Here is a 14,790-nt window from a genome sequence, read left to right as displayed (position 1 = left end):
TTGAACGTTTTGTAAAATTCACCTGTAAAGCCATCTTTTGTTTGTTGGGAAATTGTTGATTACTGATTCAATTTCCCTGGTAGTAATCAGTCTATTCAGGTTTTCTGTTTCTTCTTGAGTAGCCTTGGAAGGTTGTACGCCTCTAGAAAATCGTCCATTTTGTTGGCATACAGTTGCTCATAGTAATTTCTTAGGATTTTTTGAATCTCTGCGGTGTCTGTTGTCACTTCTCCTCTTTCATTACTGATTTTATTAATTTGGGTCCTCTCTCTCTCTTTTTTTTTAATGAGTCTGGCTAAAGGTCTGTCAATTTTGTTTATCTTCTCTAAGAACCAACTCTTGGATTCATTGATATTTTGTGTTGTTTTTCTGGTTTCTATTTCATTTATTTCCGCTCTGATGTTTATTATCTCCTTCCTTGTACTCCCTTTGGGCTTATTTTGTTGTTCTTTTTCCAGATCCCTTAAGTGTGAAGATAAACTGTTGATTAGTGATGTTTCTTGTTTCTTTAGGTAGGCCTGCAATGCTATGAACTTCCTTCTTACGACTGCTTTCATGGCATCCCATAGATTTTGGGTTGTTGTATTTTCATTTTCGTTTGTCTCGAGATATCTTTTGATTTCTTCCTTGATCTCCTGCTTGATCCTTTCATTATTTAGTAACATATTATTCAGCCTCCATGAATTTGTGTGTATTCCAGTTTTTTTCCTGTAGTTCATTTCTAATTTCATAGCACTGTGGTCAGAGAAGACAATTGGTATGATTTCAGTTTTCTTAAATTTATCAAGACTTGCTTTGTGGCCTAACATACGGTCTATCTTGGAGAATGTCCCATGTGCGCTTGAGAAGAACGTGTATTCTGCACTATTGGGGTGAAATGCTCTGAAACTATCGATTAAATCCAAGTGGTCCAATGTATCATTTAAGGCTGTTGTTTCCATATTCATTTTCTGTCTGGAAGACCTGTCCCTTGTAGTCAGAGGTGTGTTGAAGTCCCCTACTATGATAGTGTTACTGTTGATCTCTGTCTTTATGTCAGCCAATCTGTTTTATATATTTAGGTGCTCCTATGTTGGGTGCATAAATGTTTACTAGGGTTATATCCCCTTGTCGGATCGATTCCTTTATTATTATATAGTGCCCATCTTTGTCTTTTAATATGTTCTTCATTTTAAAGTCTATTTTGTCAGAAATAAGTATTACAACTCCAGCTTTTTTCTCATTTCCATTTGCATGAAATATCTTACTCCAACCCTTCACTTTCAGCCTGTGTGTGTCTTTTGACCTGCGGTGAGTCTCTTGTATACAGCATATACAAGGGTCTTGCTTTCTTATCCACTCAGCCACCCTATATCTCTTGATTGGAGCATTTAATCCATTTACATTTAAAGTGATTATTGATAGGTACATAGTTATTGCCATTTTAAAATTTGTAGTTAGATTGTTTTCATCTTTCTTCTATTTACAGAAGTCCTTTTTGTATTTCTTGCAATGCTGGCTTGGTGGTAATAACATTCCTTTAGCTTATTCTTTTCTGGGAAGCTCTTTATCTCTCCATCAACTTTAAATGATAGCCTTGCTGGATAAAGCAATCTAGGTTGTAGGCCTTTGTTTTCCATCACTTTGAGTATCTACTGCCACTCCCTCCTGGCCTTCAATGTTTCTGCAGAAAAATCATTTGATAGTCTTATGGGAGTTCCCTTGTATGTAACCCTCTGTCTTTCTCTTGCTGCTTTTAGGATTCTCTCTTTGTCTTTAACCTTTGCCATTTTAACTATAATGTGTCTTGTTGTGGACCTGTTTGGGTTTATCCTGGTTGGAACTCTCTGCACTTCCTGGGCTTGTATGTTGGTTTCCTTCATCAGGTGAGGGAAATTTTTGGACATTATTACTTCAAATATGTTCGCAATCCCTTGCTTCCTCTCTTCACCTTCTGGTATTCCTATGATGCGCATATTGTTGTGCTTGATGTTATCCCAGATGTCTCTTAAACCATCTTCATTGTTTTTTATTCTTTTTTCTTTCTGTTGTTCTGTTTGGGTGATCTCTGCTAACTCGTTTTCTAAGTCACTGATTCGATTCTCTGCTTCATCTAACCTGCTGTTAATTCCTTCAAGTGAGTTCTTTATTTTGGTAATTGTGTTCTTTAGTTCTAACTGGTTGTACGTTATGCTTTCTACATCCTTCTTTATGTCATCTCTAAGCTCCTTAAACATTCTTATCATCAGTGTTCTGAACTCTGTCTGATAGGTTGGTTACCTCTGTTTCATTTGGTTCTGTTTCTGGAGGTTTCTTCTGTTCTTTTATTTGGGACATGTTTCTTTGTTTCCCCATTCTGGCTGACTCTCTGTGTTTGCTTCGATGTATTAGGTAGATCCCCTAGAGTTCTTAGTTCTTGCTGGGTTATCTTATGTAGTATGTGTCCTTAAATTTGACTTGCACTACTTCTTTCTTCTCCTCTGTGTGTGCTCCAAAGGTGACTCTTGTGTTGTGTATATTGTCCTGTTAAAGAAGATCTTTAATTGCTTTTCACTTGTGAGTAGGTGGGGTTAAGTCCTAGGCTGACTAGTTGTGAGACTTGGCTCTGCCCACTGCAGGGTGTTCTGCTGCGTGAAGGTTTACCGCTTTAATGTGGTTTGGCCTCTATGGGCTCTTGTGCCTGTAAAGAATCCCCTCTGGGTGTGTCACTTGTAGGTCAAACCCCGTACTACTCTGGTTTGGTCTGGAGTTGGCCTCTGGGTATGTTGAACCTTGTGCCTCTTAAGCTGGGTCCTGGTAGGGCAATTTCAGAACAAAGCAAATCACCAAGCACCACCACAACAACAAAGAAAAAATCAAATACATTCACATGTAAAAAACAACCGACAACCCCCACTCAACACAGGCAAAGATATCAAAGATATAAAGACAAAACAAAACAGAACAAAAAGCAGCACCAGTCTTGGCTTAAGCCCACCAAGTAATCTCCAGGTTGTCCTCTGCTTTACCAAAGAATCCCCTGTGTATTGTGCAGGTAGAGCCGGTCACCTGGTGCCCAGAGTGACGTTGGGACTGCAGATTTAGATGCGTGGGGCTAAGGGGTCTGGACGGTAGTTTTTACAAAGCCAGTGCAGTTTCTGCCCTTGCCTGCACATATGCACACTGAGAGTAGCACCACCAGCCCTGTGTCCAGTTCTCCTGAGCCTTAGGGCACTTCTTCCCTGTGTGTGTGTGTGTGGCGGGTGGGAGATTTCTCAGCTGCTGAAAGCTGGGAGCTGCGTCTTCCGCTTACTGCTGATCCCTGGGAGTGCCTCTGCCGATGTAATTGCCCCACCCTAGGCAGGCCAGAAAGGGTGGGGGCTGAGGACGGAAGGAGGGGTCTTCTGTTTCCCAGCCCTGCTGGGTCACACTCTTCCTGCAGGCCAGAAAAGGTGGTGGCTGGGGGTGGAGCAGTCCACTCTCTCCTAGGCCTGCAAAAACCACACTCCTCTCAGCCTCCTCCCTGGGCCAGAGCCGCCTGCCAGTCTTCCCAGAGCCCGAGCACCAAGGCTCGTCTGTAATCTGACACTGGTCCTCAGTTCAGGGGCCAGTTCAAGTCTCTGGAAGGGTGGGGGTAGGATTGGAACAGCGGGGGACGGGGGCCCAGGTATGGAGTTTGTGTCCTTTGTCCCGACTAAGGCTTAACTGGAGGTATCAGCTGAGGTTATTGCCTCAAATGCTAGATATGATGCCTCCATGGTGGGAGAGGTCTGCTGTGGGACGCAGGGTAAAGAGTCCACCTCCTGGCTTTTGTGTTCTCTCTTCCGTCCTGGGATCCCCTGCGTATCTGCAGCTGTGGATGTGGGCCGGATTTTCACAGCCGAAGGTGCGGGGCAGATTTCCACATCCAAGGGTGTGGGCCGAATTTCCACAGCCACAGGTGCAGACCGCGATTCCACCCCCGCTGAAGCGGGCCGCGTCCCCACCTCCGCAGGTGCAGTGCATCTCCACTCCGCTCCCTTTCTTCTTCCCCTGCTTGCCCAATTTTCCCCACCTGCAAGTAATCCCTGCGCGAATCTCTTCGCTGTTCTGCGTGATGAGCAGAGAGTCCTTTGATGGGTTATAAGCCTCCCATTTCTGTTAAGATCCTGCAGAGAACTCAAAAAGTGTGTCCCGCTGCCGCCATTCCTATGACGTCACTGGTTAGCTACTCTTTACACTATATTATCTCTGTTAAAATACTTCATGTGGTTTTACTCCTGACTGCTATATGTTTCAAAATAGTGGCTCTGATTCTATCTATTTCTGTTCTAATCTTCATCTTCCAAACAGATATAGTTTTACTATGTAAAACTTGAAGTACTGAAATGAGTGATAGCTGGTACAGCAAATTTGTCATGTGAATATAGTGCTTTTAAAAATGCTTTTATATATTTTATCCTTTTTGATGCTTTCTTCTTGTAATGATTTAATAATGTTTTTACTGAACAACTGCTGTTTATAAGTCACAGGCCAAATATTGGCAATATGCAAATAAACAAGACATTGCCCCCACCGAGATAAACTTTAAATAGTAACAATGGCCTCTACCAGCACCTCGATCTAGGAGAAAGCCTTCTCTGCAGCCCCCATCCCAAACCAGACAACTCTGTTTCCCACCATATGTTCCTGCTGCCTTTTCAGCTGCTGCCCCAGTGCTGGAGCTCAGAACAAGTGGTTCAACCGGTGGGTAAATCTGCATGCAGTCCCTTTAAGAGGAGTGCCTGGGAGTGCAGTTGCCCTCATTTTAATTCAGCCACAATCTCCAATGGTTTTCATAACCAGCAGAAATTATGGGGAATTATGGGGAATTCTCTCCATGGCACTGGAATCCTGGGCTGGGGTGGGGCTGGGACCTCTAGCTCCTCTGAGAGATGGGTGGACCCCACAGCTGAAATATCCCTCCCAATCTTTAATGGTCACATGCCGGTGTGGGACCAGCCCATCCCGCATCTCTGTCCTTCCTACTTGTTTGGAGGTGGCTTCTTCTGGTGCATCCTTAGTTGAAAGGCTTTAGGTCAGCTTGATTTTAAGCAATTCTCAATAATGGTTGTTTGTAGATTAGTTGTAATTTTGATGTGGTTGTGAGAGGAGTAAGCATAGTGTTTACCTACTGTGACATCTTGGTTGTCTGTTCCAATTTTGCCTAGTTTTGAACTATCTAGCACTGCAATCTTGAATTCTCTGTCATTTAAGTCACATATTTCCATGTAATTAAGTTCATTTTCTGGAGATTTTTCATTTTCTCTCTGAGCTATCTTGTTACCTTGGTTATTCATGGCAATTAATGATTTATTATTTCTCTTCCAAGAAATCTACAAGAGTGGGTTCAGCAACAGGTTGATAGAAAGAGGTCTTTCTTTTGTTTCCAGTAGGTGTTTGTAGAATGATTTATCTTCTCTCTGACTGCAGTCTTTTATTCTCTCTCACACTGTAGTGTTATATTTTCATTGCACTATTCCAGCTTCTCACACATTGGGGTGATTCCCTGGAAGGTGGGCTTCTCCTCTGTGAACATTTCACCTGGGTCATAGAGCGTTGCATCTGTGGGGGGATTTGGAGATCTGAAGTTCCAAAGTTCTCCCTGCATCAGGTTCAGTTCCCGCGTGTTTCAGCTGCTCTGTTTACTCCTGCAGGGATCCGCCCAGATAGGTGGGGACAGGGGCAGGGTGAGTTGTGAGAATTGGCCCAGAGCAATGGCAGCGACCACCACCACAGCTAGTCCTGCTTCCATGGCTCCCTCCCCTTTGCCGGAACTAGTTGGGCTGCAAGTCCATGTCTGTAGACCACAGTTCTCAGAACAGCAAATATTCTGTTCTTTTGATCTGACGCTGCTACTGTTCTGCTTCTAGCATTGGGCCGGTGGGGGTAGGGTGAGCTCTGGGAGGGTAGGGAGGGGGTGGCTAGACTCAGTGCCTAAGGCTTCCATTCTCTGCTCAGCAGTGAGGGTTTAAACCACAGTTTTCAGCCTTTTTTCCCTCAGTCTTTGCTCCGTGGTCTCTGCAGTAAGTGTTGGGTTCAGCCATGTTATATGCTGTCCCCTCAGCCCTGTGGGCCATAAATGGAGCCCTAGCAGTCCAAGTCCTTCCCTCTCCCATAGCTGTGGTACTTCCGGAATGCATTGAGCTTGGAGCATGAGCTAGGTCTGGGTCCTGTGCCAGCCCATCCGGGTCTCCGCAATTCTCCCTTCCCTCAGAGCGATAGGTCTGGAATGGGATTTGTTTGTGAACTGTGCCTGATAATGTTGGACACCTCCCCAATAACCATTCCCATCTACCTTCTTGGATAACAGCGGTCCTCAATTGTAAGGGGCAAAAACATGCCCAGACCACTCAGTATTGCTGTAATATGGCAAAACAGAATGATTTTTATGCTCCTTTTTCAGACACTCAATTTCCCAGCCTCCCTTGCAGCCAAAGGAGGCAAGGTGACAAATTTGGGCCATTGAGGTGTGCAAAGAAGTCTGCGGTGAGCTTAAAGGAAAGATGTTTGATGTTCTCAGAACACAGTCCCATGCCCCTGAGTGCAGGGACCTGGAGTACCAACAGTCTTCTTCTGTTCTTCTGTTTATACCAGCATTCCTTAGAATCCTGTTCCCAGGGAGAACCCATGACCACAGGCATGGTCTTTACACATTATTTCCCCCTTTTGGATTCATGTCATTAGACTATTCAAGGCTCTGAGCAGTTCTGCAGTAATTTCAATTTTATCTAACCTACTGTTTCTCAAATTTTTGCCCATGGGACACCCTGCCTTTAACATGAGGCACCTATTAATACCTCTTTACCTCTATGGGCATCTTATCTAAAATTCCCTCTGCCCTCCTCTGCCCAGCCCTGCTCTGGCACAATCCAGTCTCTTACTCTGCTTTAGTTCCTCTTTAGCATGTATCACCACTGCCTAACATTATATTAGATATTCATCTATTTTCTTCCCCTCAGTCTTCAGTGAATAGCACTACTGTTGACCAGTTGCTCAGACCCCAATCCTGGACTCTCTTCTTTGTCTCACAACCTAAGCGTAATCCATCCTGGTAGCTCTACCTGGAAAATCCATCTAACTCTATCATTTGGCACCTTCTATACTATTATTATGGATTCTGGAACAACTGTCACCTCACCTAGACCTCTGTGAAAGCCTCCATAGTGACCTCCTGCTTTCCTCTTGTCCTAGCCACCTATCCTCCATGTTCTAGCCACAAAAGCCAGAGGGGTCCTTTGAAAATACAAATCATAATATGCTTCTGCCTTGTTCTCCACCTTCCAGTGGCTTCCAGTGACACTTAAAATGAAACAAAAGGTTCTTAGGTGCTGCAAGAACATACCCACCTCTGTTTTTTATATACCACCCTACAAGCCCCCCACAGTCTCAGTCCTGCTCCTTGAGGTCCAGCCACATTCATCACACCCCCAATCACACCCTTAGAAGTACCAGGAATGTTTGGGGGATTTGCACTCCCTTTTCCATCCTCCTGGAAGTTATGCTCCCCCAATTTTTGCAAGCAAGTTTATTCTCACACTTTTGTCAGATCTCTGCTCAAAACCCCCTGCCTCATAGAGGTTTTGAGAGCTATCTCGTTTAACAGGGCCTCCACCCCTCCTCCTTCCTTTTTCTTCATAGCATGTGTCTCTCTCTGACATTGTCTTTGGCATAGTCTCCCTGGTCACCTGAGCTAGGTGCTCCATGTGTATCCTTTATGTGGGTTATGTGTGCCCTCTTGTTGTAGTTGAGCATTGATTGCTGCTGGCATGACAGTGAGTGGGGGTTGACCCCCCAGGCTGAATGACAGTGAAGGCTGGTTTTCACTACAGTGGATGAGCAGAATTTAACATTATTACAATAATAGTGGAATACTTTAATGCCCCACTCACCTCAATGGATAGATCATCCAGACAGAAAATTAATAAGGAAACAATGACCTTAAATGTCACATTAGACCATATCAACTTCATTAAAATTTATAGAACATTTCATTCAAAAATTACAGAATAAACACTTTTCTCAAGTGTACACGGAAACTTTTCCCAGAATAGACCACATATTATGCCACAAAACAATCCTTAATAAATTCAAGAAGACTGAAATTATATCAAGCATATTTTTGACCACAAAGACATGAAACTGGGAAACAACTAGAGGAAGAAAACTAAGACAAACACAAATACATGGAGATTAAACAACATGCTATTAAACAACCAATGGATCACAAAGGAAATGAAACAAAGAATCAAAAACTACCTTGAAACTTTTAAGTTTCATATAGTCCCATTCATTTATTTTAGCTTTTACTTCCATTCCCTTTGGAGTCAAATTCATAAAATGCTCTTTGAACCCAAGGTCCATAAGTTTAGTACCTATGTTTTCTTCTATGCAGTTTATTGTCTCAGGTCTTATGCTTGAGTCTTTGATCCATTTTGAATTAACTTTGGTACATGGTGACAAATAGCAGTCCAGTTTAATTATTTTGCACATGGTTATCCAATTCTCCCAGCACCATTTATTGAAGAGGCTGTCTTTCCTCCATTGTATGTTTTTAGCTTCTTTGTCAAAAATTATCTGTCCATATTTATGTGGTTTTATTTCTGGGTTCTCAATTATATTCCATTGGTCTATGTGTCTGTTTTTCTGCCAATACCATGCTGTTTTGTATTGTAGCCCTGTAGTACAAGCCAAAGTCAGGAAATGTGATACCTCCATTATTGTTCTTTTTTCTTAAGATTGCTTTGGCTATTCTGGGTCTTTTGTGGTTCCAAACAAATCTGATGATTTTTTTGTTCTATTTCTTTAAAAAATGTCATTTGGATTTTGATGGGGATTGTACTGAATCTGTATATTGCTTTGGGTAATATGGCCATTGAGACAAATGAAAATATAACTTTCCAAAATTTATGGCATGGCAAAAGCAGTTCTAAGAGGAAGTTCAGAGCTATACAGGCCTACCTCAAGAAACAGGAAAAATCTCAAATAAACACTCTAACTTTACATCTAAAAGAATTAGAAAAAGAAATATAAACAAAACCCAAAGTAAGTAGAAGGAAGGAAATAATGAAGACCACACCAGAAATAAACAAAATAGAGGCTAAAAAGAAACAAACACAACAAACAATAGAAAGATCAATTAAACTAAGAGATGGTTCTTTGAAAAGATAAATAAAATTGAGAATTCTCTACCCAGACTTATCGAGTGTGTGTGTGTGTGTGTGTGTGTGTGTGTGTGTGTGTATGTGAGAGAGAGAGAGAGAGAGAGAGATAGAGAGAGAGAGAGAGAGAGAGAGAGCACCCAAATAAATAAAATCAGAAATGAAAGAGGAGAGATTACAACAGACACTACAGAAATACAAAAGATCATTAAAGAGTACTATGAACAATTATATGCCAACAAAATGGACAGTCTAAGGGGGAAAAAAGATACAATTCTAGAAACATACAACCATACAAGACTGAAAAGGGAAGAAACAGAAAATATGCACAACTTACTAGCAATGATATTGAAGCAGTAATCAACTAAAAGAATCCCAGGAACAGATGGCTTCAACGGTTAATTCTACCAAACAGCTAAAGGAGAATTAGTACCTATCCTTCTCAAACTATTCCAAAAACATGAAGAGGAAAGAATGCTTAAAAACTCATTTTACAAGGCCATTATTACCCTGATACTAAAACCAGACAGAAACATTACAAAGGAAGAGAATTACAAGACAATATTCCTGACGATCATATATGCAAAAATCTCAACAAAACAGTAGCAAACCAAATTCAACAATACATAAAAAAGTTTGTACACTATGACCAAGTGTGATTTATACCAGGGATGCAAGAATGATTCAATACTTGTAAAGCAATGTGATACACCACATCAACAAAACCAAGGATGAGAATCATATGATCATCTCAATAGATGTCGAAAAAAGTGTTTGATAGAATTCGCATGCATTTATGATAAAAAACTCTCAATTAGTGGATATAGAAGGAACTTACCTCAACACAATAAAGCCCACAGCAAACATCATACTCAATGGTGAAAAACTGAAAGTTTTTCCTCTAAAATTAGGAACAAGACAAGAATGCCAATACTCACAACTATTATACTATGTAGTATTGGAAGTTCTAGCCACAGCAATCACTCAAGGAACAGAAATGAAAGACATACAAGTGAGAGAGACGTCATAGGAGTGGCAGCAGCGAGGTGGTCTCCTTGAGTTCTCCTCCAGAAATTACCACAAATTGAACACGTATAACCCATCAAAAGACTCTCTACTCATCACACAGAACAGCTAAGAGACTCCTACAAGGATTACTTGAAGGGCCCAGCCTAAGAGGCACAACATTCAACACACCCAGAGGCTAACTCCAGACCAAACCAGATATTACTGGATTTGACCTACAAGTGACAAACCCAGAGGGAATTCTCTACAGGTACACAAGCCAATGGGGGCCAAGCCTCATTTGAGTGGTCAACCTTCATACAGCAGATCGTACACTGTGGGCAGAGGCAAGTTTCACAACTAGTTAGCCTAGGAGTCAATCCCACCTATTGACAAGACAGAAGCAATTAAAGATCAACTTTAACAGGACAATATACACAACAAAAGGCTCACCGTTCGAGCAGACGCACAGGAGAAAAGGGAAGTGTTGCAAGTCAAATATAAAGGAAACATACTACATAGGATCACCCAGCAAAAACCAAGAACCCTAGAGGATCTACCAAATACATTGAAGCAAACAAAGAGAGTCAGCGAGATTGGGAAACAAAGAAATACGTCCCAAATAAAAGAACAGAAGAAATCTCCAGAATTGGAGCAAAATGAAATAGAGGTAAGTAACCTATCAGAGACAGAGTTCAGAACACTGATGATAAGAATGTTTAAGGAGCTTAGTGGAAATATAAACAAGAATAGAGAAATCATAATGAACAACCAGTTAGAACTAAAGAATACAATAACTGAAATTAAAAACAAACAAACAAACAAACAAACAAACAAACAAACAAACAAACAAAAAACACTTGAAGGAATTACCAGTAGGTTAAATGAGGCAGAGGATTGAATCAGTGACTTAGAAGACAAGTTAGCAGAGATCATCCAAGTGAAATAACAAAAAGAAAAAAGAATAAAAAACAATGAGAATGGTTTAAGAGACCTCTGGGATAACATCAAGTGCAACAACATGCTAATGATAGGAATACTAGAAGGTGAGAGAGGGAGAAAGGGATCAAGAATATATATAAATATGTACCTATCAATAATCATTTTAAATGTAAATGAATTAAGTGCTCCAATCAAAAGATGTAGGTTGGCTGAGTGGATAAGAAAATAAGACCCTTGCATATGTTGTATACAAGAGACTAGCCTCAGATGAAAAGACACACATAGGCTGAAAGTGAAGGGTTGGAGTAAGATATTCCATGCAAATGGAAATGAGAAAAAATCTGGAGTAGCAATACTGATATCTGACAAAATAGAATTTAAAATGAAGATTATATTAAAAGACAAATATGGGCACTACATAATAATAAAGGGATCGATCCAACAATAGGACATAACCCTAGTAAACATTTATGCACCTAACAATATGCTCTTAAATATATAAAACAGATATTGACTGACATAAAGACAGAGATCAACAGTAACACTATCTGAGTAGGGGACTTCAACACACCTCTCACAACAAGGGACAGGGCTTCCAGATGGAAAATAAATATGGAAACAGCAGTTTTAAATGACACATTGGACCACTTGGATTTAATCAATATTTTCAGCATTTCACCCCAAAGCTGCAGAATACACATTCTTCTCAAGTGCACACAGAATATTTTCCAAGATAGACCACGTGTTAGGCCACAAAACAAGTCTTGATAAATTTAAGAAAATTGAAATTATACCAATTGTCTTCTTTGACCACAGTGCTATGAAATTAGAAATGAACTACAGGAAAAAAACTGGAAGACACACAAATTCATGGAGGCTGAATAACATGTTACTAAATAATGAATGGTTCAACAATGAAATCAAGGAAGAAATCAAAAGATATCTTGAGACACCTGAAAATGAAAACATGACAACCCAAAATCTATGGGCTACAGCAAAAGCAGTTGTAAGAGGGAAATTCATAGCAATGCAGGCCTACTTAAAGAAACAAGAAAAACCAGAAACCAAAAATTTATCCTCACACTTAAGGGGTCTGAAAAAAGAACAGCAAAATAATGCCAAAGGGAGTACAAGGAAGGAGATAATAAAGATCAGAGCGGAAATAAATGAAGTAGAGACCAAAAAAAAAAAAAAAATACAAAAGATCAATGAATCCAAGAGCTGGGTTTTAGAGAAGATAAACAAAATCAACAAACATTTAGCCAGACTCATCAAAAAAACAAGAGAGGACCCAAATTAATAAAATCAGAAATGAAAGAGAAGTAACAACAGACACCACAGAAATACAAAAAATTTTTAAGACATTACTATAAGAAACTATGCCAACAAATTAGAATATCTGGAAGAAATGGACAATTTTCTAAAGCGTAGAACCTTCCAAGTCTAAGTCAATAAGAAACGGAAAAAATGAATAGACTGATTACTACCAGGGAAATTGAATCAGTAATCAACAAGCTTCCAAAAGACAAAAGCCCTGGACCAGATGGCTTTACAGGTGAATTTTACAAAACATTCAAAAAAGAATTATCACCTATTCTCCTCAAACTATTTCAAAAATTCCAGAAGGAGGGAAGGCATCCAAACCCTTTTTACAAGGCCAGTGTCACCCTGATTCCAAAATCAGACAAAGACACTACAACAACAACAACAACAAAAAAAAAAAAAAAAAAGAAAGAAAGAAAGAAAGAAAAGAAAACTACAGGCCAGTATCCCTAATGAACATAGATGCAAAATCATCAACAAAGCACTAGCGAACAGAATTCAACAATACATTAAAAAGGTCATACATTATGATCAAGTGGGATTCATTCCTGGTATGCAAGGGTGGTTCAGCATCCACAAATCAATTAATGTGATACACCACATTAACAAAATGAAAAATAAAAATCATATGATCATATCAATAGATACAGAAAATGCATTTGACAAAATCCAGCAGCGAATTAAGATAAAAACTGTTAAGAAAGTGGGAATAGAGGGACCATATCTCAAAATTATAAAGGCTATATATGATAAACCCACTGCCAACATCATACTCAATGGGGAAAAGCTAAAACCATTCCCCTTAAGATCAGGAACAACGCAAGGTTGCCCACTTTCTCCACTTCTATTCAACATAGTGCTGGAAGTTCTAGCCACAGCAATCAGAGAAGAAAAATAAATAAAAAGCATCCAAATTGGTAAGGAGGAAGTAAAATTGTCATTTGACATGATACTATATATAGAGAACCCTAAAGACTCCACCAAAATCTATTAGAACTCACAAATGAATTTAGTAAAGTAGCAGGATACAAGATTAATATTCAGAAATCAGTCACATTTGTATATACCAATAATAAAATATCAGAAGGAGAAATTAGGAAAACAGTCCTATTGACAATTGCCTCAAAGACTATCAAATACCTGGGAATAATTTAACCAAAGAAGTAAATGATCTGTACTCAGAAATTTATAAGACACTGAAGAAAGAAATGAAAGAAGATACAAATAGATGGAAACACATACCGTGCTCATGGATAGGAAGAATTAATATCGTTAAAATGTCCATACTGCCTAAGTCAATATACAGATTCAACGCAAATCCTATCAAACTACCAAGGACATTTTTCACAGAAATAGAACATATAATCCTAAAATTTATATGGAACCATAAAAGACCCCAGATAGCCTCGGCAATCTTGAGAAATGAGAACAAAGTGGGAAGTATCATTTTACCTGACATCAAATTATACTAAAGCTTACAGTAATCCAAACAACATGGTACTGGCATAAAAACAGACCCATAGATCAATGGAACAGAATAAAGAGCCCGGAAATAAATCCATGCTTACATGGTCATTTAATCTACAACACTGGAATCAAGAATTTATGGTGGGGTAAAGATAGCCTATTCAATAATGGTGCTGGGAAACCTGGACAGACACATGCAAGAAAATTAAGTTGGACCACCTCCTTACACCATATACAAGAATAAATTCAAAATGGATTAAAGACTTAAATGTAAGATCTGAAACCATAAAACTCCTATTATAAAATATAGGAAGAAACTTTACAGACATTACCCAGAGTAAAAATTTTACTGATATATCCCCTCGGGCAAGAAAAGTAAGAGAAAAAATAAACGTGGGATTACATCAAACTAAAAAGGTTTTTCACAGCAAAGAAAACCAATAAAACAAAAAGGGATCCTACCGAATGGGAGAAGATATTTACTAATGATTTGTCCAATAAGGGGTTAATATCTAAAATTTATAAAAAACTCTCTTAACTCAGCTCCCAAAAAACAAACAACCCAATTGAAAAATGGGCAGAGGATATGAAGAGACATTTTTGTAAAGAGGACATACAGATGGCAAACAGACACATGAAAAAACGCTCAACCTCACTAATCATTGGAGAAATGCAAATAAAAACCATAATGAGATACAATCTCATCCCCATCAAAATGGTTATCATCAATAAATCAACAAACAACAAGTGCTGGCAAGGATGTTGAGAAAAGGGAACCTTGTGCACTGTTGGTGGGATTGCAGATTGGTGCAGCCACTATGGAAATCAGTATGGAGGTATCTCAAAAATCTGAAACTGGAACTACCTTATGACCCAGCAATTCCACTCCTAGGTATCTATCCAGAGAAATCCAAAA

At 39.7% G+C, this 14,790-nt stretch overlaps 2 protein-coding genes across 2 annotated transcripts in view; one reads left to right on the top strand and one right to left on the bottom strand.

The window, feature by feature from the left end:
* LOC141567351 (butyrophilin-like protein 9) overlaps positions 1–14,790 on the bottom strand; it is a 390,425-nt gene that overhangs the window by 49,125 nt on the left and 326,510 nt on the right. The window lies entirely within an intron of this gene.
* LOC109439777 (butyrophilin-like protein 3) overlaps positions 1–14,790 on the top strand; it is a 56,224-nt gene that overhangs the window by 7,834 nt on the left and 33,600 nt on the right. The window contains exon 2 of the mRNA XM_074313376.2: positions 3,812–3,952. Coding sequence (XP_074169477.2) covers positions 3,812–3,952 — 141 coding nt within the window. The remainder of the gene's footprint in view (positions 1–3,811; positions 3,953–14,790) is intronic.

This window comes from Rhinolophus sinicus, chromosome 5 (assembly GCF_057876585.1).
Source record: "Rhinolophus sinicus isolate RSI-liver-muscle chromosome 5, RSI-T2T, whole genome shotgun sequence".
NCBI classification, from domain to species: domain Eukaryota; kingdom Metazoa; phylum Chordata; class Mammalia; order Chiroptera; family Rhinolophidae; genus Rhinolophus; species Rhinolophus sinicus.
Note: the sequence above shows the minus strand (reverse complement) of the source record. Positions and strands in the feature narration are given on the sequence as shown.